Below are 26534 nucleotides of genomic sequence, written 5' to 3'. Positions count from 1 at the left end.
GGAATAGAGGTGTTTAGAGGAGGATGATGGAGGGAGGAATAGAGGTGTTTAGAGGAGGATGATGGAGGGAGGAATAGAGGTGTTTAGAGGAGGATGATGGAGGGAGGAATAGAGGTGTTTAGAGGAGGATGATGGAGGGAGGAATAGAGGTGTTTAGAGGGAGGATGATGGAGGGAGGAATAGAGGTGTTTAGAGGAGGATGATGGAGGGAGGAATAGAGGTGTTTAGAGGAGGATGATGGAGGGAGGAATAGAGGTGTTAGAGGAGGATGATGGAGGGAGGAATAGAGGTGTGAGAGGAGGATGATGGAGGGAGGAATAGAGGTGTTAGAGGAGGATGATGGAGGGAGGAATAGAGGTGTGAGAGGAGGATGATGGAGGGAGGAATAGAGGGGTTAGAGGAGGAGGAATAGAGGTGTTTAGAGGAGGATGATGGAGGGAGGAATAGAGGTGTTTAGAGGAGGATGATGGAGGGAGGAATAGAGGTGTTAAGAGGAGGATGATTGAGGGAGGAATAGAGGTGTTAGAGGAGGATGATGGCGTCCAGGTGGAAACTGTTATGACTGAGGGGTTATTGCTCCAGGATATACTATTTTAGGAGGGAGAGCTTTTGGGACAGCACTCTCCTCCTTACATTTACATTTAAGTCATTTAGCAGACGCTCTTATCCAGAGCGACTTACAAATTGGTGCTTTCACCTTATGACATCCAGTGGAACAGCCACTTTACAATAGTGCATCTAGGTCTTTTAAGGGGGTGAGAAGGATTACTTTATCCTATCCTAGGTATTCCTTAAAGAGGTGGGGTTTCAGGTGTCTCCGGAAGGTGGTGTTCTGTTTAATTGGTTCTGTCCCCAGCTGAACCTCCGCTGAACAAGTGGGCTCATTTCAAAATGGATGAAATTCCAAATGGGAAAAGTAGCTCAGGAGATCAGCCGAGTAAATCCTACGTGCTGGAACTCTCTGAAATAGTGTTCACATGCTTGTGCTCTTCTCAAGCCTACAGTAGCCTTTCCACTGCATTTACCAAACCCTAACCTCTCTCCCTTCCTGTCTCGCTCTCTCTCCAGGCGTTTGGACAAGCCTACTCCAACCATAAGAAGGTGGCTGCAGACGGGGAGAGCAGGGAGGAGTCTCTGATCCAGGAGGCGGTGTGTAAGGAGGCCTATTACGAGCAGCGGGTCCTGGAGCTGCAGACGGAGCTCCGCCAGGCCCGTAATGTCCTCACCAACACCCAGTCAGAGAACGAACGCCTGGCCTCCATCGCCCAGGAGATGAGAGAGGTAAGATAGAACAGGTTCAGTTGCCACATCCTACTATAGATGCAAGTTTGCATACAGACTAATACGCCACCTGATATTAAAACATGTAAGATTATATTTTCTGGACAGGTGTAGACTCTATTCACAAAAGACACATCTTGATTTGATCTAGATTCTAGTTGACTACTCATTACTGGATTTGTAGGGCAAGGCGCTTGCATTGCCAGGGTTGTGGGTTCAATTCCCACGGGGGACCAGCATGATGAAAATGTATGCACTCACTACTGTAAATTGCTCTGGATAAGAGCGTCTGCTAAATGATGTAAAATATTTTTGGGATTATTTGTGATTGGATTTGACAATAGGTATAGACTGGCTATATGAGATCAGATCCTATTGTTGAGTATTATATGTGCATGTATGTAAACAAAATTACACTTGCACATGCTCAACTACACAATTGCTGATACACACACACACACCCACACACACACTTTCGACTTCACAGATAGGTATGTACGCACACGTACCTGTACTAGCATTGAAGCTTTCCCAATTATCTATACTTGGCGACACTTGTGCAATGTACACACCCATGCAAATGTGCTATACATTCAGATATTGTTTATTTATACCCTGCCTGTGGCTACTAGACTACAGTTCCAGACTTGCCCGACTCCCGTGCTAGCGGTTGAACTCTGCTTGGCGTGTTCAGGCAGGACTAATCACACCCTCACCCTGATAGTTTCAACCCCTGTGGTGAACTGGCACAGATCAGGCAGATTGAACGAGCTCCATAATGGCTGTCATACTGATGTGGTCCTGTCTCTGCAGCCCTGGGGATCTGGGCGAGGCTAAAATTACAGAAGGAGAGAGCAGGGGGATCTTAACGGCCTGTCTCTGCTGTGGCGTGATGAAGGGAAAGGTTAACAACTGCTTGGTTAAAAAAAATTGTGATAAATAAAAAAAGTTTCATGTAAGGACCAAAGAATTGACAGCTGTGCCATACAAATGGCAAAATAGGTGGGAAGAGATTTTCGTTTTAACGATTCCATGGCACATCGATTCAAAGCGTAGAGTTCTTCTATGTAAATGATTATACAGAATTCTTGCAACCAATTGAATGTTAAAAACAGTTGAAGTCGGAGGTTTACATACACTTAGGTTGGAGTCATTAAAACTCGTGTTGTTGTCCATTAGTTTGCTCCAATTAAGGGAGGGGCGGTAGGGTTAGGGGAAAATAATAAAGGAAAAAATATTTAAAAAATATATGGGGTGTTGGAAATGATGCAGACAATTACATTGATAGAAGCCACAATCTATTTGTAATATTAAAGCTGCCCCCAAAAAAAAGCTTATTGCGAAAGGCAGATCATAGTTGAGTAAAACTTCTACTGTAGGCAAACTAGGCATATCAGGCATTATGCATATATTATGGTTACAGGTTAATTGTTGCATTAGTAATGCATTTATGCTGTGGCACTAGTGCATATTACACAGAGTACAGGCACTAGGTCCTGAGATTATCAGCAGTGCCCATCGGCCAGCCCTGGCGACACTGGCGTGCCTCTCCTCTCCCATCAGATCTGGCATCCTTCCCTGGCTTGAGAGCGCCAGCCGTGCCACCCGCCTGCCCTCTTGTCCGCTATGGGCCAGATAAGAGCCGGTGAGATGCCACACACCACTTGTATCCCCTCACACACTGCCCCACTAACACACATACACCCACATTGTCTCAGAGACATCCCCTCACACACTGCCCCACTAACACACATACACCCACATTGTCTCAGAGACATCCCCTCACACACTGCCCCACTAACACACATACACCCACATTGTCTCAGAGACATCAGGTCATACATCCCCAATCATCATAATAGCATCATGTATCGTCTGTGCTCTCTTTTGTTTTTAAATGTCATTTACATTCAGGCCTCATTAGCAGAGACTGCGTGTATATGTGTGCGTATGTGTGCCTGTGTGTGTGTGTCTGGGCTGAGCCAGCAGTGAAGAGATTGAAATAATGAGAGGGGCCGGCATGTTGAAAGGGGGCCAGGCCCCTCTTGGGGAGGTGGTTAGCTTTGAACTGACAGAAGGAGAGGGAGACAGAAAGAGAGGGAGAGACAGAGACAGAGGGAGAGAGAGAGACAGAAATAGAGAGAGAGAGACAGAAAGAGAGGGAGAGACAAGGAGAGAGGGAGGGAAGAAAGAAATAGGGAGAGACAGAAGGAGAGGGAGAGACAGAAGGAGAGGGAGAGACAGAAAGAGAGGGCGAGACAGAAAGAGAGGGAGGGAAGAAAGAGGGAGAGACAGAAGGAGAGGGAGAGACAGACAGAAGGAGGGAAGAAAGAGAGAGGGAGACAGAAAGAGAGGGAGAGAGAAGGAGAGAGGGAGACAGAAAGAGAGGGAGAGACAGAAGGAGAGAGGGAGGGGAGAAAGGGAGAGACAGAAAGAGAGGGAGAGACAGAAGGAGAGAGGGAGGGAAGAAAGAGAGGGGCTCTCACTTTTAGATCGTTTGATCTGAAGGGCTGTGTTCTCTTAGTAGTAGGTATTAAGGGTGAAATAATGAGGAGGGATTTCTGACACCAGCTGCTGAGCAGGGAGAGGATAAGGTATATACAGTAGATTACAAGAAGGGCAAGACGATATAGCGGTACCTCACCTCCATAAGCCTAAAAACTGTTCCTGTGTCTCATTCTCCTGTCAAATGTATTTAATCAAAACAAATTAATTTCTCAGGGTTTTACTTTGTTAACAGAAAATCACTAAAGCATGCTGTGAGCCGTCTCTCTCTCTCTCCCTCCCTCTGTCTCCCCCTCTTTCTCTCCCAACCTCTCTCCCGCTTACTCTCTCCCTTCCTTGTTTAACCCCTCTCCCCAAATCCCTCCATGTTGGGACTCATCAGATTTAGTTAAGCTCTGCGACAGTGTTTTGCTGCTCAAGTTAGTGATTACTCCGGTTCTGGGAGGGGAGAGGGTCTGAAGGCCTCCTCTAAGGGAGTTTGACACCCCGTCAGTTTGGAAACACGTCTGCGGCAAGGTAATCAAATCCTCACACTTTGCTTTCAGTCTGGTCGTTTCTTATAGATATTAGGGCAAAAAAAATAAAGTACTAACAATTTTCGTCAGGCTCTAGGAAATAGGCCAGTTGCTACTTGGCTCTGGCGACTGAAACAAGTCTTAAGATTGGCTTTATGGAAGCCAGATGTCTTTCTCCAAACATAGCTTATGTTTGACTTAGGCTGTGTCTCGTCTGCAGTAACAGTAGAGTATCAGCCCCCTCTTTATGAACACATGGATCCACTTATTACCTACATACTTGCACTTACAGTTGACGTCGGAAGTTTACATGGACTTAGTTTGGAGTCATTAAAACTCATTTATTTGTCAACCACTCCACAGATTTCTTGTTAACAAACTATAGTTTTGGCAAGTCGGTTAGGACATCTACTTTGTGCATGACACAAGCACTTTTTCCAACAATTGTTTACAGACAGATTATTTCACTTATAATTCACTGCATCACAATTCCCGTGGGTCAGAAGTTTACATACACTAAGTTGACTGTGCCTTTAAACCGCTTGGAAAATTCCCGAAAATGATGTCATGGCTTTAGAAGCTTCTGATAGGCTAATTGACATCATTTGAGTCAATTGGAGGTGTACCTGTGGATGTATTTCAAGGAGGACCTTCAAACTCAGTGCCTCTTTGTTTGACATCATGGGAAAATCAAAAGAAATCAGCCAAGACCTCAGAAAAAAAATTGTAGACGTCCACAAGTCTGGTTCATCCTTGGGAGCAATTTCCAAACTCCTGAAGGTACCACATTCATCTATACAAACAGTAGTACGCAAGTATAAAGACCATCGGACCACGTAGCCGTCATACTGCTCAGGAAGGAGACATGTTCTGTTTCATAGAGATGAACGTACTTTGGTGCGAAAAGTGCAAATCAATCCCAGAACAACAGCAAAGGACCTTGTGAAGATGCTGGAGGAAACAGGTACAAAATATCTATATCCACAGTAAAACGAGTCCTATATCAACATAACCTGAAAGGCCGCTCAGCAAGGCAGAAGCCACTGCTCCAAAACCGCTTTAAAAAAAAAGCCAGACTACAGTTTGCAACTGCACATGGGGACAAAGATTGTACTTTTTTGAGAAATGTCCTCTGGTCTGATGAAACAAAAATATAACTATTTGGCCATAATGACCATCGTTATGTTTGGAGGAAAAAGGGGGAGGCTTGCAAGCCGAAGAACACCATCCCAACCGTGAAGCACGGGTGGTGGCAGCATCATTGTCACGTCCTGACCTTAGTTCCTTTTTTATGTCTCTGTTTTAGTTTGGTCAGGGCGTGAGTTGGGGTGGGCATTCTATGTTTTGTAGTCTAGGTTTTGCATTTCTATGTGTTTGGCCTGGTATGGTTCCCAATCAGAGGCAGCTGGCAATTGTTGTTTCTGATTGAGAACCATACTTAGGCAGCCTGTGTTCCCACTATGATTTGTTGGTAGTTGTTTTCTGTTGTGTGTCTGCACCAGCCAGAACTGTTTTGGTCGTTCTCTTTGTTATTTTTGTTATTGCTGTGTTTATTAAATAAATATGGACACATACCACGCTGCACCTTGGTCCTCTCCTTCCAACAGACGTTACAGAACTACCGAGAAAAACCGGACCAAGCAGCGTGGTAACGAGGAGCAGAGGGTTCTGGACTCCTGGACATGGGAGGAGATTTTGGACGGTAAGGGACCCTAAGCACAGGCTGGGGAATATCGCCGCCCCAAGGCAGAGCTGTAGGCAGCTAAAGCCGAGCGGCGGCGTTATGAGGAGTTAGCACGGCAGCGCAACAGGGACGAGAGGCAGCCCCAAACATTTCTTGGAGTGTGGCTAAGTCAGGTAGGAGACTTGAGCCAACTCCCCGTGCTTACCGTGGCGAGAGGTGGACCGGGCAGGCACTGTGTTATGCCGTGAGGCGCACAATGTCTCCAGTGCGCAGGCATAGCCCGGTGCGCTACATCGCAGCTCCTCGTATCGGGAGGGCTAGAGTGGGCATCGAGCCAGGGGCAATGAAGCCGACTCAGCGCATCTGGTCTCCAGTGCGTCTCCTCGACCCGGGTTATATGGCAGGTTTTGTCTAGGTTTTATATTTCTATGTGTTTGGCCTGGTATGGTTCCCAATCAGAGGCAGCTGGCAATCGTTGTCTCTGATTGAGAACCATACTTAGGCAGCCTGTGTTCCCACTATGATTTGTGGGTAGTTGTTTTCTGTTGTGTGTCTGCACCAGCCAGAACTGTTTTGGTCGTTCTCTTTGTTATTTTTGTTATTGCTATGTTTATTAAATAAATATGGACACATACCACGCTGCACCTTTTCCTCTCCTTGCAACAGCCGTTACAATCATGTTGTGGGGGTGCTTTACCGTAGGAGGGACTGGTGCACTTCACAAAATAGATGGCATCTTGAGGTAGGAAAATTATGTGGATATATTGAAGCAACATCTCAAGACATCAGTCAGGAAGTTAAAGCTTGGTTGCAAATGGGTCTTCCAAATGGACAATGGCCCCAAGCATACTTCCAAAGTTGTGGCAAAATGGCTTAAGGACAACAAAGTAAAGGTATTGGAGTGGCCATCACAACGCCCTGACCTCAATCCTATAGAAAATGTGTGGGTAGAACTGAAAAGGCGTGTGTGAGCAAGGAGGCCTACAAACCTGACCTAGTTACACCAGGTCTGTCAGGAGGAATGGGCCAAAATTCACCCAACTTATTGTGGGAAGCTTGTGGAAGGCTACCTGAAACGTTTGACCCAAGTTAAACAATTTAAAGGCAATGCTACCAAATACTAATTGAGTGTATGTAAACTTCTGACCCACTGGGAATGTGATGAAAGAAATAAAAGCTGAAATAAATCATTCTCTCTACTATTATTCTGACATTTCACATTCTTAAAATAAAGTGGTGATCCTAACTGACCTAAGACAGGGAATTTTTACTGTGATTAAATGTCAGGAATGATGAAAAACTGAGTTTAAATGTAGTTGGCCAAGGTGTATGTAAACTTCCGACGTCAACTGTACATCACTCTTTCTCTGTGAATACGGATTTTAGCACCATATTAATGCTGTGAGCCAGTCTTCAGTTTAGTGCTGTTACCGGCGCTCGACTGGTTCCCTTGTGTGTGGCTCTGTCTGCCTGCAGGTGCCAACCTCATTGTGAATGCAAACACACACACACACACACACACACACACACACACACACACACACACACACACACACACACACACACACACTGGTGCAGTGGCAAGGTTGGCGGCCAGGGCTAATTACCTAGATGGAGGAAGTTGGAGTGTATATCTCACTATGTATAGGAGCTAATGACACCCATCCACTGCCACTTTATGGGCAGAGGTAGCCAGCAGAAGGCGGGCAGCGGGTGGGAGCCTGGGCACTGAGGCTGCCATTGTGATGGGACTGAGGACTCTGAAAGAACCCTTTGTCAGCTGGGTTTCAAATTAGGCAGCTAGGGATGGAGGGAGAGGGTGGAAAGAGGAGAAGAAAATCCGTTAGGAGGAGGGGAAAACAGAGACTCCGAAATGCCTTTTTCTGGCATATGCTTGGCAGCCCTGATTTAGTCAAGGGGATGTTTTTCTCCCAAACCTCTGTCAGTTGGTCTGTCACGTGACTCCATAGACAGAGTTGGGTCACCTTGTGATTGTCGACCTTTTTCCTCTATGAGAGATTTGGAAATATAGGTGAACGATGGGAGCTTTCAGAAATCAATTTATTTCAATCAACTGTATTCCCTATGGGCCAATTATTACATGGGCCAATTATTCATTATTATTATTATTACAAAGTGTCAGTCTCGACAACATAAACAAGTCTTGATACAGTACCCGTCTGCCGTCGGATGCAGAGGGTCTTTTATGTGATAAATAATTGCCAGACAGGTTCATAAGGCGAGCTCGTTTTCATGAGGTAATGACCCCACTACACCTCAATGACCTACCATGCTCAATAACCATCCATCACAGTTAACCTATTGCTAGTAAAAGCCTATACACTACTCAGACCTATAAAGCATCTAAAATGGCAGCTGTCTATGATTGACTGTCTGCGATATCCTATGAATGCATTCTCAATCCTGTAGCCTCCTCCCGCCCCCTCTCTTTCAATTGATCCCGTTTAACATACCACTGGTATACGGCGTTCATACGTCACATAGAAACGTGTCTGCCGTCTATGAGGCCCATAGACACCCAGCCAGTGACTGAGAGCCTTGGGCAGTGATAAGCCACACTTCTATGCCACGGTGCGAGCTACAGTACAGGATTAAAGCCATACAATGGGTGTGGTAATGACCGTGACTCCATTAGACTCAAGCGCTCATGCCACAGACTGAATCTGTGCTGCCTCCCGTGCTCTTTTCAACACTCACAGAATTCCCACAGTGAGCCGCTCAAGAAATGAACTAATTCACTCACAGTCACACAAAGACGGATTCATTATCACTGCACTGTTTAGTGTCTAGTCAGACATGGTAGCAGAAATCCCCTTGCAGATACACAGTAGAGGACAGGGATAGATAGTGTAGTCGTGTAGCCTGCACTGCTCCCATGTCTAGCTGTCTGACCAGTAACATGTAACATTCCATTTTTTCTCCCCCTTACACATTACATTAGTGAGCTCTGGCTTAGCCAATCAGAGTAATGAGCTGGTCATTCAGACATGAAATATGATATTTTTTTCCGCCTCATTTGACACTGTGGGTAGACCTCTCAGACGTTAAGCTGCCCCTTTAAATTCACAAGCTCAATTATAACTCTTGAATTAGCTGGATTAAAGACCAGACGGAACGAGGGAAGGAGAAGAAAAAAAGATCTAGAAAATGCTCAAGGGCAAGAATGGATGTTCTAGAATGTCAGAGGTTGGGTTGTAGGGTTTTTATAATAGAGGAGTAGCTCTTTGAAGGAGATGGTGAATGGTTAGAGAATGGTGATGGGGGCGGCGATTCTTTCTTCTAAATATTAGCTGGCATAAGCCCAATATAATAAAGGTGTATTCTACCTTGAATGATCTCCTCCTGTATTGTGATGGGGAGAGCAGCAGGAGGGAGGGAAGGAGACTAAAAATAGAAGAAAATAGGGGTAGAGTGGGAAGGGATAGAGAATTAGAGCGAGAGAGAGAAGGGGAGATTGAGATTTGAGAGAAGGGGAGAAATGGGGAATGGGAAGGACGGAGGAGGAGAAGGAGAAGGGAGAGAGTTAGAATGAAGGAGGGCTGAGGTAAATGACATGTACAGTTTCTACACTGTACAGCTGTGTGTCTAATCTGATGACATTGACTTTATGGCGTTAGATCCGTTTACGGGGAGCCAACCTACTCCGTCTGCCCAGAGCAGGTGTGAAACCAGGGGCACTAAGCCCTCCAGATGTTCCCTGGGTAATCTTCCCACCCCTCCCCAATGCACCTCGCCCTGCCCCCATCCCCCACCCTTCCCGATTCCGTATGTCTCTCAGATTGATGGCTATTTATAGTCACTAAAGCATGGCTCTCTTAAATACCTTTAAAAGATCTGCCATTGATTCGTAATGATATTTGTCTTTTCGTATCTGTTTTAAAGGACCGGGGGCTTTGAAAGTGTCACACTGGCCCCACGTCCAGTAACACCAAAGTGGTTGTTCATGTCGGATCGATAGGCTGGTAGTCAGTCTGTACAACAGCTGTCAGGCATGCGCCCACGTACCACAGTTCACACTCCAGTGCACACACACAAACACACACTCGCACAGACCCTCCTCCCCTCCCCTCACACACACTCAGACACGCACAGGCAGACAGACAGACAGGCAGGCAGACAGACAGACAGACAGACAGGCAGACAGACAGGCAGACAGACAGGCAGACAGACAGACAGACAGACAGACAGACAGACAGACAGACAGACACAAACTAACTCACACTAATGCACATACTGGACATCACACATTTATGACCCCTGGACACACAGAAACACTCATTCACATTTATGTGCATGTATGCACTATATCACCCCTCTAGATTTACACACAAACACAAACACACACAAAGGGAAGACTAGAGAGCTAAACTTTTAGCATTCTTTTCAAAGCTTTGAACGTGACCTTGAGTGTGTTTGTCCCAGTCACGGTGTCTGGGGTGTTGAATAGAATGAAAATCACTCCCAGCAACAAGCGGGATAAAATAATATCTATTTTTACCCAGATTCTGACAATACAGCAAGATTTCAGACCTACACTATTCCCATAGAATTGTCTCTGTACAGTATGTGTGTGGTGGGGGTTGTGAGATGGTATGTCTGATTCCCTTCGTCCTTGTCTCTCATCCTGGGGGTAGAACAGCTGTACTGGGCTGAATCAGGTCTCAGGGACATTTCAATTTTCCTTATTTTGCTCTGTAGGCTTCTCTACGTTTTCTACGGCTCTGAGCAACACAGTCTCACTAGACAATCTCTGTCTGTAAACGGAGCTGGACAAGGCTGCTCCTGTCCGTGTGATAGATAGATCTAATAGAGTTCATGTTTGACCTGGAAAGAGAACTCAAGGGTGACTGTTTGATATGACACGCAGCCTCTAAAAGGGATACACCGAGAGGAGAGGGGGGATGCAAAATTAAGCCAGGCAGTGCCGTCATATCAGTAATCCCGTCTCGTGCCATCTGGGATCGTCCCTTCTTTTCTTTCCGGGGAAGGGAAATGGGAAAAGGTAAATGTGGTATTTCACAGAAACACACTCCAGATATCCCACAGTATTAAGACCAACCCAGAGTCTAACCACAGTTTCAAAGCCTACCTAATCGACAGCAGTGTTAAGCTCAAACACTTTAGGCGTCAACTTAAAGCTTTGCTGAGCCCTAAGCTGGTTAAGACTCAGTATGCTGTAAAAGGCAGTTTTAGTTGTGAAATTGGAGCTGGAGAAAGTGAAGTGTTGAGTACAGTTCCAGTAGGACTGAATCAGCTCAGAGGAAAGAGCTGACCTCTAGAATCGACTGAGCTAGTGCTTCCATGTCTTTTACAGCGGCACTCACTGCATCCCCTACAGAGAGAGGATTAGACCAGTCAAGGACTTTTCAATAGTACTCAAATGTCCTACACACATACAGTATACTGCACACGAGGCTTAATCTAACACAGAGCTACATGCGCCTACTTACACACACATTAACATTAATGATCTGAAGCATTAGCCAAGCACACACACTCCCTGGTCAGGTGGGTTTGAGTGTTTAGTAAGGCAGCTGGTGTGTCCCTATAGTGGCAGTAGGCAGGGGGTCTTCATAAACCATACATCTGTTCATGCTAATCAGAGACCTCCCCTTGACAGGGTCCTTAAAGGTAGCACGTCAAACATAAATAAAACCAGACCCCCCCATCTCCTACCCCCTGTGCCCCTATCACTAACACCCCCAGGGGAGAGCTCCATCATTCGCCTGACTAAATGTTATTCACGTATTATGCCAGGCATGCATGCACACAGCCACCTTATCCCCCACTGTGCAACTACAGCTCACCTTTTTTGTCAGGCAGTCTCTGAGGACCTCTGTGTGGCCAGTGAGGTCGAGTGGGCTTTTACGGAAAGCAGTGTCAAAGGTCAAAATTCTCGTTTGCATCCTAATGAGTTTGAGGAGCCTCTTAATCAGTTTGTATGTTGGTTGATATTCATTAAAGGAGCAATCAGCAGTTGCTACATAACATGTTTTCTTATAAATTAATGATATATACCCATTGAGTCTTGAGGAATATAATGTATACAGTTTAAGTCGGAGGTTTACATACACTTAGGTTGGAGTCATTAAAACGACTCCACAAATTTACTCCACACTCCAAATTTACTCCACACTCCACAAATGTCTTGTTAACAAACTATAGTTTTGGCAAGTTGGTTAGGACATCTACTCTGTGCATGACACAAGTCATTTTTCCACCAATTGTTTACAGACAGATTATTTCACTTATACTTCACTGTATCACAATTCCAGTGGGTAAGAAGTTTACATACACTAAGTTGACTGTGCCTCTAAACAGCTTGGAAAATTCCAGAAAATGAAGCTTCGTAGAGGCTAATTGACATCATTTGAGTAAAATTAAAATTGGAGGTGTACCTGTGGATGTATTTCATTCCTACCTTCAAACTCAGTGCCTCTTTGCTTGACATCATGGGAGAATCAAAAATAAATCAGTCAAGACCTCAGAAAAAACATTGTAGACCTGGTCTGGTCTGGTTCATCCTTGGGAGCAATTTCCAAATGCCTGAAGGTACCATGTTCATCTGTACAAACAATAGTACGCAAGTATAAACACCATGGGACCACGCAGCCATCATACCGCTCAGGAAGGAGACACATTCTGTCTCCTAGAGATGAATGTACTTTGTTGCGAAAAGTGCAAATCAATCCCAAAACAAGAGTAAAGGAACTTGTGAAGATGCTGGAGGAAACAGGTACAAAAGTATCTATATTCACAGTAAAACGAGTCCTATATCGACATAACCTGAAAGGCCGCTCAGCATGGAAGATGCCACTGCTCCAAAACCACCATAAAAAGGCCAGACTACGTTTTGCATCTGCACATGGGGACAAAGATTGTACTTTTTGGAGAAATGTCCTCTGGTCTGGTGAAACAAAAATATAACTATTTGGCCATAATGACCATCGTTAAGTTTGGAGGAAAAAGGGGGAGGCTTGCAAGCCGAAGAACACCATCCCAACCGTGAAGCACGGGGGTGGCAGCATCATGTTGTGGGCATGCTTTGCTGCAGGAAGGACTGGTGTACTTAACAAAATAGATGGCATCGTGAGGTAGGAAAATTATGTGGATATATTGAAGCAACATCTCAAGACATCAGTCAGGAAGTTAAAGCTTGGTTGCAAATGGGTCTTCCAAATGGACAATAACCCCAAGCATACTTCCAAAGTTGTTGCAAAATTGCTTAAGGACAACAAAGTCAAGGTATTGGAGTGGCCATCACAAAGCCCTGACCTCAACCCCATAGAACATTTGTGGGCAGAACTGAAAAAGCGTGTTTGAGCAAGGAGGCCTACAAACCTGACGAGGTTACACCAGCTCTGTCAGGAGGAATGGGCCAAAATTCACACAATTTATTTTGGGAAGCTTGTGGAAGGCTACCTGAAACGTTTGACCCAAGTTAAACAATTTAAAGGCAATGCTACCAAATACTAATTGAGTGTATGTAAACTTCTGACCCACTGGGAATGTTATGAAAACAATAAAAGCTGAAATAAATCATTCTCTCTACTATTATTCTGACATTTCACATTTTTTAAATAAAGTGGTGATCCTAACTGACCTAAGAATTTTTACTGGGATTAAATGTCAGGAATTGTGTGAAACTGAGTTTACATGTATTTAAATGCCTTGTGAGCTTATTTCAACTGTCGTACATCATTAGAACCCAAAATATAAGATTGTTTTACTCAGATATTTGTAAACAAAGTGAATGTAAACAAACACCATATTGCCTCAAAACATGGTTAAAACTATAATTTTGAGGGGGCCTGGGCCTGAAGAGACCTGGACCACCTGGCTATTTTGTCTATCCTTGACAAATTGAAACAGTCCATGTCTCAATGATGTTAACATAGATGTATCCTACTCCTGGACTCAACTCTTAAAACTCTCTCCATTGAAAGTGCTCTTCAATCCAGAAGTAGGCCATTGCCATTAAAATGGCCTTATTTCAACCCTGTGTGCAGAAAACTGCACTCCTGCGGCTGACCAAATTAGGTTTCTGAGAAACGTGTCACTGGTGTCACTGCTAAATTGGGGGTGTATAGGGGAAGCTGAATTACATTGCTGGATGTTGTTGATGTGGTTCAACTAAATGTCCGAATGTCTTGGATGGGGTTTAAGTCCAGATTTGAGCACAGGGGTCATGTAATTTACATTAACCGATAAGCAGGCGAAAGCCCTTCTACATTTCAACTTTCCTCATTATGGTCATTATATTATAGAGCCTAACCCTTAAGTTACTTAATAGCCTCAAACTGTCTTTATAAGTGTAGCCTACCATCTACAGTAAGTTTGTTAATCAGTAGTGAAAGGAGGATTGAAAACCAGAAAAGCGAAAAACACTCAAGTTTAAGTGCACTGTCCAATAAGTCTAGAGTCTAGGTAATAGTTTAGCTACAGGGATATTTACTGGGATATGTCCCGGATAGCTTTAGGCAACAACATTCATGTATACGATGACTCGGTGAGCGAGTTTATTAGCAAGTGCATCGGTGATGTTGTACCCACGGTGACTATTAAAACCTTCCCTAACCAGAAACCGTGGATTGATGTCAGCATTCGCGCAAAACTTAAAGCGCGAACCACTGCTTTTAATTAAAGCAAGGCGACCGAATATACACAGTGTAGCTATTCCCTCCGCAAGGCAATCAAACAAGCTAAGCGTCAGTATAGATACAAAGTAGAGTCACAATTCAATGGTTAAAACACGAGACGTATGTGGCAGGGTCTACAGTCAATCATGGATTACAAAAAGAAAACCAGCCCCGCCGCAGACACCGACGTCTTGCTCCCAGACAAATGTAACAACTTCTTTGCTCGCTTTGAGGACAATACAGTGCCACTGACACGGCCCTCTACCAAAACCTGTGGGCTCTCCTTCACCGTGGCCAATGTGAGTAAACCCCCCCCCCCAACCACATCAATGGGACAGTAGCAGAGAAGGTGGAAAGTTTTAAGTTTGGACAAACCGAAATGGTCAACACACACAGACAGCGTGGTGAAGAAGGCGCAACAGCTGTAAAGTAGGTCTGATCTTGTATGGTATGCGTTATTCATTAATGCACCATAGTTTTCACACAGGCACTATAGACTACACCCATGCTCATTATACATGCACACGGCCTCATGAATATTCATTAGCCTTCACCCAACCATCAGCATCAATCGGGCGCTGCACTTAGTGATGAATTATTACACAGCGCTAATGAGGAGCATGTTCTTCCTTCACCAGGGAATTTGATTTGCTCTGAATATGTAATGGTATCTGTAACCTAAGCTAATAATGGCATGAAGTCGTATTACATGGGTAAACAGAGAGTAAAAATGTAACATTCGTTGATTGTGTTAAAGTGATGAGTCAAATTACTAAGATGTTTTCGGGATATTTACATTTCCAACTCTTCTCTCACACACACACACACACACACACACACACACACACACACACACACACACACACACACACACACACACACACACACACAGCATCTGTTAGTGAGGAAAATGACCCTCTGATCTGTGACTGGAGTGACGTGTGTGTTGAGGGACTCTCCTTTGTCACCTCATCTCGATCACCTGAAAGGATTTGAGACCATGTGTCACGCTACACACACACACACACACACACACACACACACACAATAACATAACCAAAGAGAGCACACTGCACAGCTGAACTCACACTCATTCTCAAAGTCAATGCATTCATGCACAAAACTGATAACTACAGAGAACAGTTTGCACATGCTCTCTTTCAAAGTCACACACGCATACACTACAGTTTGAAAGTTTGGGGTCACTTAGAAATGTCCTTGTTTTTGAAAGAAAATCACATTTTTTGTCCATTTAAATAACATCAAATTGATCAAAAATATAGTGTAGACATTGTTAATGTTGTAAATGACTATTGTAGCTGGAAACGGCAGATTTTTTAAATGGAATATCTACATAGGTGTACAGAGGCCCATTCATTTTAAAAGGCTAATTGATCATTAGAAAACCCTTTTGCAATTATGCTAGCACAGCTGAAAACTGGAGTTCTGATTAAAGATTAAATAAAACTGGCCTTCTTTCGACGTGTGTGTGTGTGTGTGTGTGTGTGTGTGTGTGTGTGAAAACAAGGACATTTCTAAGTGACCCCAAACTTTTGAACGGTAGTGTACATTCAGAGTAAGCACCACACACCCCTTTGCTGAGTATCTCCTTACTATAAAGCTTTTAAGTAGCCTAACCGTCAGACTCAGGTTTCCTGCATTTGTCAGATAAGGGCTGACTGGCTGGGATGGGTAATGATGGGGGACGGCAGGGGGAGGTTCAGGGGTGGTAGGGGAGTTGATCGAGTCTACCGGAGGGGGGGGGGAGGGGTATGGAGGAGGACAGACAGGGAGACTGAGATGGACGGTGAGGACACAGGCTTGCCGCTCTGCAGGGCTTATCTGATCCTGTTGGCTTTGAGCCTGTCAGTCTGTCACTGCAGGAGGAGGGGGCAGGGAGAGATCTCTGACTCGTTTACTGTGCCTTCCTGTGTCAGAGCTTTTGTCACCATCTGGGAGATAAGTGTGGTGCTCTCGCTGTGGTGCCATCCGAACTGGCAGACAGGCACCCCGTGGCCCGATGCCCATAGAGAAACCTGGCACCTGGATACACACACAACCTGGCACCTGGATAAGTATGGGTGCACATACTTATCCAGGTAGATTGGCTGTTTTAAAACACTCACACAAAAGCCAAAAATGTGGTTCACTGACAATATTTGTTATTTTTTGTCCCTTTCTCTCCATCCCTCTCTCCTCTTCTCCCTCTGTCCCTGTAATTCACTCCTATAGAACAGCCAAGTGGTGGAGCTGCAACGGACCAGTCTGCGTGATGACATCAAGGAGTATAAGTTCCGGGAGGCACGTCTGCTGCAGGACTACACAGAGCTGGAGGAGGAGAACATCTCCCTGCAGAAACAGGTCTCCATGCTCAAACAGACCCAGGTAAGGATTAACACAACCACACTGTGAGAGGGGGGAGGTAGTGGGACTAGGGGTAGAGCATGGCTGGATGGTAGGAGAATAGGAAAGGGAACATATTCCTTCAGAAACAGGTCTCCTTGCTCAAACAGAGGATTAGGGGTGGGGCTAGATGGAATGGGGAATGGGAAGGAAAATGAGAAAAGATCAACCCACCTTTTATATGTACTCCCTCGCTTCTGCAGGCTACTCCTCCACTCACACTTCATAATGAACCCCTCCTCACTACAATTATCTGCATTTAGCTGAATCTGCTCATTAGGCTCAGCTAACCCAATAGCTGCAGGCTCTCTGAACCAAGGCATTGCACTACTGTCTACTACACCTCCCAGTCTATTTGCAACCCCCAGTTTTCCATGCTCACACACCATAAACCTCTACCTGTATTATCCAGTTTCTGCTACCACAGCCCAAACAAGCCCTGGAATACACTGATTTAATTCAGATTAGAGAAACCACACTCAAATGTAATAAAGAGATTAGGCTTTATGTGGCGACCTATTTGCGCCCGGAGAGAGGGGGAGCGTCTGATTGTAACACAGTTTAAAGGGTGTGTTCCTGATAGCTAGCTTTCCCTCTCCGTAGACCACAGAGACACAGAGAGAGAGAGAGAGAGAGAGAGAGAGAGACACGGAGTTGCAAAGCAAATACTCTGATTTTAATTCACACATTAATTGCAAGAGTAAAACCAGCCACGAAATATAAGAGAATCTACAAATAGGGGATTTACTTTTGAAATATATTTTTGTGGGAACTGCTAACACTCTCCATCTGCCCTATATGAAGGGATTTTGTTTGCTAAATTTAGAGGCATGAATTTAAAACAAAGACCTGTAGGCTATAGTTTTAATTGGCCAATTACAGTACCAAATCCTATTTAGATGAAAAGACAATAAAAAAGGCAATTTTGCACTTTTAAAAGCCCTCAATTTATGGTGACAAAATTCGTTGATTAAACCAGTATGGCATCCTATTTGCATTTCTCTCATATAAGCCCCACCCTTCTGCTTTGACACATCCTTGTCTGTCCCGCCCCTAACAGGTGGAGTTTGAGGGTCTGAAGCACGAGATTCGTCGTCTGGAGGAGGATACCCAGTTCTTGAACAGCCAATTGGAGGACGCCATCCGCCTGAAGGAGATTGCAGAGCGACAGCTAGGGGAAGCGCTGGAGACCATCAAGACTGAGCGCGAGCACAAGGCCGCCCTGAGGAAAGAGCTCTCCCACTACATGAGCATAGGAGACTCTATGTACCACAGGTACACACACAATCAAAGTCACACCTCATGCATCCACCAAAGCCTTAGACAATATAATATAATACGAACTGTTATGAGAATAACAGTGAACTTCGTGTTTTTATGTTCTGGTCCTCTCTCTCTCACCAGCCCCCTCAGCATCTCTCTGGATGGACTCAAGTTCAGCGATGACGCTGCCACGGAACCCAACAACGACGAAGCTCTCCATGGTTACGAGAACGGCTTCAGCAAGCTGGCCAACGCCATCGCCGAGGACAACCGTGCGTTTGCGCACAAGAAAGGTGACCTGTTCCGCCCCGTCCCCAGCCTGGTAGACGACCTGCTGAGTGAACTGAACATCTCTGAGATCCAGAAACTCAAACAGCAGCTGCTGCAGGTACGTAACTACACTCTACAAACCGTTAATTCATTGAGTATGATAGGGTAAACAGTGAGGTATAACCAGCTGCTGCAGTGAATCTGTTTACACTGTGTATGATATGAATGACAACAAGGTTTTAATTATACAATACACATTGATACGTTCAAAACAAACGTTTATAGCCACGTGGATCCAGTGGCTCTTTTGGCCAGGCTGCACGCCTCTGAATCCTGTTAGGGGGAGCTAATCCTGTAGGACACACCCCCAGGATGTCACACACACACACACAGACACACAGGCACACACACACACACACACACACACACAGTGTTAGGCCATCTGTCAGAACATCAGAACACCTCAAACCGTCTCCATGGTTAACAGTGTGTGTACTGGTTGGATACCTGTGGGTGAAAAGACTGAAGACTGTAGGACCTGGGTCTTCCTACCCCAAACACGATTATGTTTTAATGTTGTCCCAGGGTTGCCTAGATGTTACCATAGTGTTGCTTTAGTATAAGTACCATGACATTCAACCTGTTCTGGTCCTTTGGTACTGAATATCATGGGCAGCAGCAGGTGTTAGTGTACAGCATTAAGCCAAAATCGTGTCAAGCAGCCCTCTGGGTCTTTTCTCCTCTGGCAGTCCATTCCACAGATTACTGGCGGGAATCGCAGCAGGGAAAGCCAGACCTTTTTACTCAACAATTCAGCTGCTCCAATGCTCTTCTCTCTCTCCTCGTCCTTTCGATCACAGACTGAATAATCGCTCGCAGCAGGTCACCCTACTCCTCGGTTGCAGTAGAATCCATGTCCCCACTGTGCAATCAGATCCAAAATGGCTTGGCATTACCAACAAGTTTGTCAAGGTCATCAACGAGAATTAGGGAGGGGGACAGATCAGGTGGAAAAGGGGGGGTGGGGTATGGCAAGTGGTATTCTTAGTGTCCATATCATCACATAATTATGTTTTTATATACTGTGCTTAAAGATACAGTATGCCGATACCTATCTTGGCTAGTATTCTAAATAGATATTAATTAAACCATTTTCTCTTTTTTAAATCCTGTCATTGAGGCGTATTCATCACAGCTGAATAATAGACTAATTTACATTTACATTTAAGTCATTTAGCAGACGCTCTTATCCAGAGCGACTAATGTAAACAGGAATGTGATACTAATTATTGGCACACACCCAGCCTCTGAAAATAGCTCCGTGCTGCTGAGGCCTGCACTGCTCTGTGTGAGCGCTTACGTGTGTAAGTGGACTGTGGTCCCTCTGCAAACAAAGAATCGAAACCAGTCCAGACTTCTCCAAGGTCACCTAGGCTCTGAATTGGCAGTGCTCTCCTTGCCCTCTGATGCTGTAGTTGGTAACACTGCCTTTGGTAACATACTGCAGCCCCCTCAGTTAGCCCCTAAAACCTCCAGAGATGTTATACTGCAGCCCCCTCAGTTAGCCCCTAAAACCTCCAGAGATGTTATACTGCAGCCCCCTCAGTTAGCCCCTAAAACCTCCAGAGATGTTATACTGCAGCCCCCTCAGTTAGCCCCTAAAACCTCCAGAGATGTTATACTGCAGCCCCCTCAGTTAGCCCCTAAAACCTCTGTTATTTGGAAAAACAACCACCTTTATCATCCTTTAGGACAATCATATGCATTAGGTAGAGAAGAAGAGGGATAGACAAACACAATGAAATGGGAAAATTAAACCTGCATAATTATGCCTAAATGGTCATCAGTCTATAATTTGCCTCAGTCTTTTTTCTGTCCGGACACTTGTAACATAACTTACCAAATGAATACATCTGTCTTATGCTCCGTCTCCCCTTGTCTAGATGGAGCGTGAGAAGGTGTCTCTGATGTCCACGCTGCAGGACTCTCAGAAGCAGCTGGAGCAGGCCCACGGGGCCCTGGAGGAGCACCAGGAGAAGGTCAGCCGCCTCAGCGAGAACCTCAATGCCATCCGGAGGCTCCAGGCCAGCAAGGAGCGCCAGTCAGCCCTGGACAACGAGAAGGAGCGCGACAGCAACGACGACGGAGACTACTACGAGGTGGACATCAACGGACCCGAGATCCTGGAGTGCAAGTACAAGGTAATGAAACATGTATACACATATACACAGATGTTGAAACTACTGTCTTCCTAAAACTCTGGCTATTCCTAACTCTGCCTCTGGTTGTCTCAGGTTGCGGTGTCGGAGGCAGGTGAGCTAAAGGAGGAGCTGAAGACCCTGAAGGCAGAGTACCAGTCCTGTCAGTCACGCCACGAGGAGGAGCGAGGCCGTCTGGAGACTGACGTCACGGCCCTGGGAGAGAAGCTGTCCTCCCTGGAGAAGACCAGCCGCGTGGAGAGAGAGGAGAAGGCCGTCCTGGCGAAGGAGCTCCGCAAGGTGAGAAACACCCTCCACGATACAGTGCCCCTAATATCTTAGGCTAGTTAATGTTTTTTTTTTGTGGTGATGAGTGGTTATCTGTAGTCAATTCTTTTCACTTTTCTCTGTGTAGGAATTGTTTGTACTTTTTCCTCACACTTGCAAACCAGATTTGTCTCTTCAATCAAATTGTATTAATTGACAAAGTTTCTCTCTTTCTATCTGTAAAGGTGAGTGACGTGGCGGGCGAGTCCCAGGGCAGCCTGAACGTGGCACAGGACGAGCTGGTCACCTTCAGCGAGGAGCTGGCCACCCTCTACAACCACGTGTGCATGTGCAACAACGAAACTCCCAACCGCGTCATGCTCGACTTCTACAAGGAGGGCAAGGGCGGGCGCACGAGTCCCGAAGGTCGCGGCCGCCGCTCCCCCATCCTGCTCACCAAGGGCCTGTTCCCCGTCCCCGATGCTGCCGACAGCGCTTTGTCCCCTATCTCCTCTTCCCCCTCGCCCCGGGAGCCAATGAACGTGTACAACCTGGTGGCCATCATCCGGGACCAGATCAAGCACCTGCAGCTGGCGGTGGACCGCACCACAGAGCTGTCCCGTCAGAGGGTGGCGTCTCTGGAGCTTGGCGCCGTGGCTGACAAGGACATGGAAGCCTGCATGGAGGAGATCCTCAAACTCAAGTCCCTGCTCAGCACCAAGAGGGAGCAGATCGCTACACTGAGGACCGTGCTCAAAGCCAACAAGCAGGTCAGATACTGAACCTCCATGCTTGTATTTCCCTCCCCTAAGAATCAGGCAGGGAGGTGGCTGTCTAAAGCCTCTTCAGCTGTCGTAGCAAATGCACTGCAGTCAAGATTCATAACAAAACAACAAGGAGAGACAGCTGGTGGCTGTGAGTGTTTGTGTGTGTCTGTGTGCCTGTGTCTGTCTCTGTGTGTGTCTATGTGATAGAGTTTTTTTTTAAAGATGAAAGCTTACTAAAGCAGACACTCCCTAACAGCCCAGAACCCTAATGTTTGTGTGTCCAGTTGCTGTCAGATCTTTGAAGAGGGTGTGTGTTCCTCAGCTCCTGAATCTGACTCTCAGATAAAAGCTTCTCATAAAGAAACACACCTGTAGTCTTTAAATCCAGCCAGCTCCCCACCGAACTGCTGTGCAAATAAACCTTCAAAGGTCACACACTAAAACAGACTCTAATGACATTAAAGCTGCAGGAAAAAGACTCAAAATGACCCATTTTATTTGGTCTGACCGTTGTTGTGTCCCCCCTACAGACGGCTGAGGTGGCGCTGGCCAACCTGAAGAGTAAGTATGAGAATGAAAAGGCCATGGTGACGGAGACCATGATGAAACTGAGGAACGAGCTGAAGGCCCTGAAGGAGGATGCCGCTACCTTCTCGTCACTCCGAGCGATGTTCGCCACACGGTAAGAGGAGTACATTGTCACGCGCCCCGTTTAAAACATGTTAGGAACTAGTGATGGGAGAAGAAAAAAAACGCGACAGTTACATAGTTATATCAATATTTGACTCCCAAGAATCGATTTGTTTAAAAAAAAAAAAGATTTTAAAAAAGAAGTTGTTTTTGGTACTGTAAGTAGGATAAGCTTGCGCTAGTCAACTGTACCTGCGCCCAAATGCATCCTTCTTCTCCATCTCCTTTTTAAATAGTGAGCCAACATGTTTTTAGAACGTTCATTTCCCTGACTGATCAAAACTCATTTTCTCGTGCTCCCTCTCGTCTCTCTGAAACAGACAGTACAGTGAGCAATATGTTTGGAACACCAAATCGCAACACAATCGCAGTATCGAATCGCAATACATATAGAATCACGAGAATCACAATATATGCCACATCGGCACCTAAGTATCGTATCGTGAGGTCCGCAGCCCTATTAGGAACACACTCCTAGTTTAGAACACACATTTAAACATGTTATCACATACCTTGGCCACACAGTAAGAGAGTAGTCAGTCACCCATGATCCAAGAACACGCCTTGACACGTGCTCTGTCTATATACTATAACAGATTCATCTGGGCATATGAGATTAGGCTCTCTCGTTCCTTTATGCTTGGTTTGCCACACTACAAGACAAGTACTACACCTTCCTAGCTTACCTACAGAAATAAACCCATCATACCAAAAAGGAAAGCACTGCATAAACAAAAGCAATACCATTTACCATATGATGTTTTACATACAGTTATATTGTTTACGTACATACGTATTTAGCCTACTAAAACGCTGTCGCCGTGAGATTTGAATGGAGAGATTTATTGACCAAAACACCTCGACGTCCCAGTGTCCATCTGACCACTTTTGCTGTGTTAACCTAGCGGTAACGCCACCGATACGCCATCCTAAGACCACACTCGCGACAACCACAAGGTAAATCTGTGTTTATAATACCGCGCGGTAAGCCATATTCACCATATGCCAACGACGTGTACATAGCCTGCTTTTAATAACCGACAGGTTTTAATAGGAGTGTTGTTTTTCTTTGTGAATCTGGGCCAGTGGAGGATGGCCATACGACGGACACATATATATAATCTGTAGTAATTACTATGCTGAAGAAGCAGTGTTTTATCACCAGTCACTGCTTATCAGATGGAGGGGCTACGTTAACCCCTCGCTGGCTAAGCCTGCTGATTCCCATAAGAAGCAGGCCAAAGGTTTCCCCTTATAAATCCCTACCTCGACCTGGTCTGGATAACTACCTCAGATACAATGTACTCTCGTTTCACCATAGTCTCACTGTACTGTAGTCTTCCTCCTGAAGGAATGTGTGCGTGGGGGGGGGGACTATGAGTGTGTGTGCAATGTGTGTACGCTGTATACAAGCATGTAGACCACTGCACATTCTTGTGGTACATTGTTTGCTCTGTTTTGATGTGGAGCTCAGTGCGTCCTCCCTTCTCCTGCAAACCCTCCCTGAACCAGATGGCAACTCTGAGGCAGTCTCGCTCTGTCTTTAAGACTCCTCCACTTACAGCAAAGCTCAAATCAAGCTGTGCAGAACGGAGAGGAGAGAAGGGAGGGCTGCTCTATCCATAGAGAGTGTGCACTCGGCACCCCTCATACTTACAGTGGAGTAATGCCACGGTGTATCTGCACTCCCAGTCCATTAGCTGGTCTTATTGAGAAATTCTATATAACTGTAGTAGCTTATTGATTAACATGGCGGAGAAAGCTGTCTTCCTCTGCAAATATGGGTGTGTTTCTGTTGTCATAATGATTTGGTGCAGTGCAGGGCCAGATGGTCTGTTGATGCGGGTGTTAGGCCATCCCTCTGAAGACATGAGAGGAAATCAGCTCTCACTGAGCACCTCAGAGGAAGCCGTTTTGAAAATTACTATCATTCTGCTTAGAATGACTTTCACTGACCAATCAGGGTTTCAAACCAAGTGTTCTTTAAGAGGTACTGGCTATTAGCAGCAGAACGAGGGTGGTAGATATGATGCAGAGGAAAATGGCGGCGCTAGAGAGGCACGCATGTCTTTCCCTTGTCCCTTTTTGCTGTTGTAAGCGACTGAAGATGCTCCTAACACAACATAACAAAACAAAACCTAACTCAACTCTGCTCAGGGGTCCGCAGGAAATCCCTCAGTCTTTACCTTGTATGGTGATTTCTATGTGCCTTAGATATAATTAATGTTCTGTTTTTGCTACCCCCTATATTAAGGTTGTCACGAGACCAGTATCGCGATGCTACGATGGCAAAAAAAGCACAAAGCAGACTCTTTGGTCCTTTAAAAAACCTACTGTATGTAACATTTTGTGCTATAGGAAATTGCCACGATACCGCTGAGTATCGCAATACTGTTATCGTGACAGCCCTACCCTATATACTGCACTATTAGGGAATAGGGATCCATTTTGGACACGGCCTCTGCATGTTCTGGGCTGTGTACATGCCTGGGTATTTGTGGTAGTGTTCATTCAGGTCCTTCTGGAGCCTGTACGTATTGGTATGCTAATTTTGGCCTATAGAATGATGGTGGGGAAGGAGGGGGGAGGCCTCTGAAAGGCTTTAAGAGGCAGAGGGATGTGATTGACCCACGTTTCCCACACTCCCCCTGTTTCTTCCCTCGCTCCCCTCATTTATCCTCACAGCAAAACACAAGGCCCTCTACCCTACAGAGAGAGAGGGAGTCTTTCATTTCAGCTTCTCGACAGGGGCTAATTTGAGAGTCTTTCTCATGGTTATTCCATCTTTGACATACTCTGTCGACTTAAATGTAGATTTGGGGATTCCTGAGATTTTCAGGGGACTGCCTTAGTTTCGAGTGTGTGGCCTCAGAGTGAGAGAGTTAGAGTGAATGGAGTGGGACTGATTGAATGTGCAAATCTCTGTTCGACTCTTTTGTGTAATGCAAGTTCCTAATATGTGTATTCTATGTCAGTTTGTACGTATCCAACCTGTGTATGTGTGTTGTACTCCAGCTGTGGACTGTGTTATCAGTTTACAGTAAGACCCAGTCTCTTACATTCCTAAGAGCAGTGCTTCATTTGAAAATTTTGAGGTGAGCGAGAGAGAGGGGTGGGGGAGTTCTGAGCTGGAGTCCTTAAAATGCTTTCCAGTTTCACTGACTCACCCAATGATCACTCGTCGGTAATGGCCGGGGCAGGAGAATTATCGAAGATGCAACTCATATGAACTTTGATCGCTTTTATTATAGTTTTTACATATAAAAAAGTGAGATGGAAAAAACAATCATGCCGCGAGAGTTACCGGATCCGGCCAAATAGATTCCGGACCAAAACAGTCGATGGAGAGGTGCAGGATCGGACTCCAATGAAGCACTGCCTGGACATGCCTGCTCTTAGCAGGCTGTAGGCACTATACATGCAAAGACTCAGCCAGCCTTCCCCCAGTCAAATCGAACAGGCACACACTCTCATTCTATCTCTTTGTGTTTCTCTGATTCCCATTTTGCTCTTACTTTCATTGTTGGTTATTTTATTCCTTCTTTATCTTCCCTCGCCTCCCTCCGAAATCCTCTCACTCATCCTCCTCCACAATGACCAATGCTGTTCCCACATAGCCAGAGAACAGCTGTGGCGAGTGTGTGTCTGTGTTCACACTCCATGTGACAAACAAATGTGCTGTGGTGCTGTGTTTCTACACTCATCTGTCAGTATATTTAGGGCGTATGTGCCGGTGGAGGCTGCTGAGGGGAGGACGGCTCAAAATAACCTTTCCACTTCCACTCCAGCCATTACCACGTGCCCGTCCTCCCCAATTAAGATGCCACCAACCCCCTGTGGTATGTGCCTGTCAGTGTAGTCCATACCCTTCCCTATGAACGTTTCATGCAGTGCATGTGTTTGGGTGTGGATATGAGTTTATGCTGTGCACGTTATACTCTGAGCGCATGTGTGTGCAGTACGCCTGTGTGTGTCTCGTGACCCCTGGCTACTGTAGATCATCTGAGACATGGAGCCTCTGTTCCACACTA

At 45.6% G+C, this 26534-nt stretch overlaps 1 protein-coding gene across 4 annotated transcripts in view; it reads left to right on the top strand.

Annotated features, from left to right (window-relative positions):
* The window catches only part of LOC115131868 (protein bicaudal D homolog 2-like), a 72623-nt gene that overhangs the window by 36661 nt on the left and 9428 nt on the right, over positions 1-26534 (top strand). For all 4 annotated transcript variants that reach the window (XM_029663927.2, XM_065020584.1, XM_065020583.1 and 1 more), the window contains exons 2-9: positions 1069-1281; positions 16878-17030; positions 18109-18323; positions 18453-18699; positions 20525-20782; positions 20876-21079; positions 21292-21816; positions 22344-22495. In XM_029663927.2, coding sequence (XP_029519787.1) covers positions 1069-1281; positions 16878-17030; positions 18109-18323; positions 18453-18699; positions 20525-20782; positions 20876-21079; positions 21292-21816; positions 22344-22495 — 1967 coding nt within the window. The remainder of the gene's footprint in view (positions 1-1068; positions 1282-16877; positions 17031-18108; positions 18324-18452; positions 18700-20524; positions 20783-20875; positions 21080-21291; positions 21817-22343; positions 22496-26534) is intronic.

Source organism: Oncorhynchus nerka, linkage group LG7 (genome assembly GCF_034236695.1).
Source record: "Oncorhynchus nerka isolate Pitt River linkage group LG7, Oner_Uvic_2.0, whole genome shotgun sequence".
Taxonomy (NCBI): Eukaryota; Metazoa; Chordata; class Actinopteri; order Salmoniformes; family Salmonidae; genus Oncorhynchus; species Oncorhynchus nerka.
Note: the sequence above shows the minus strand (reverse complement) of the source record. Positions and strands in the feature narration are given on the sequence as shown.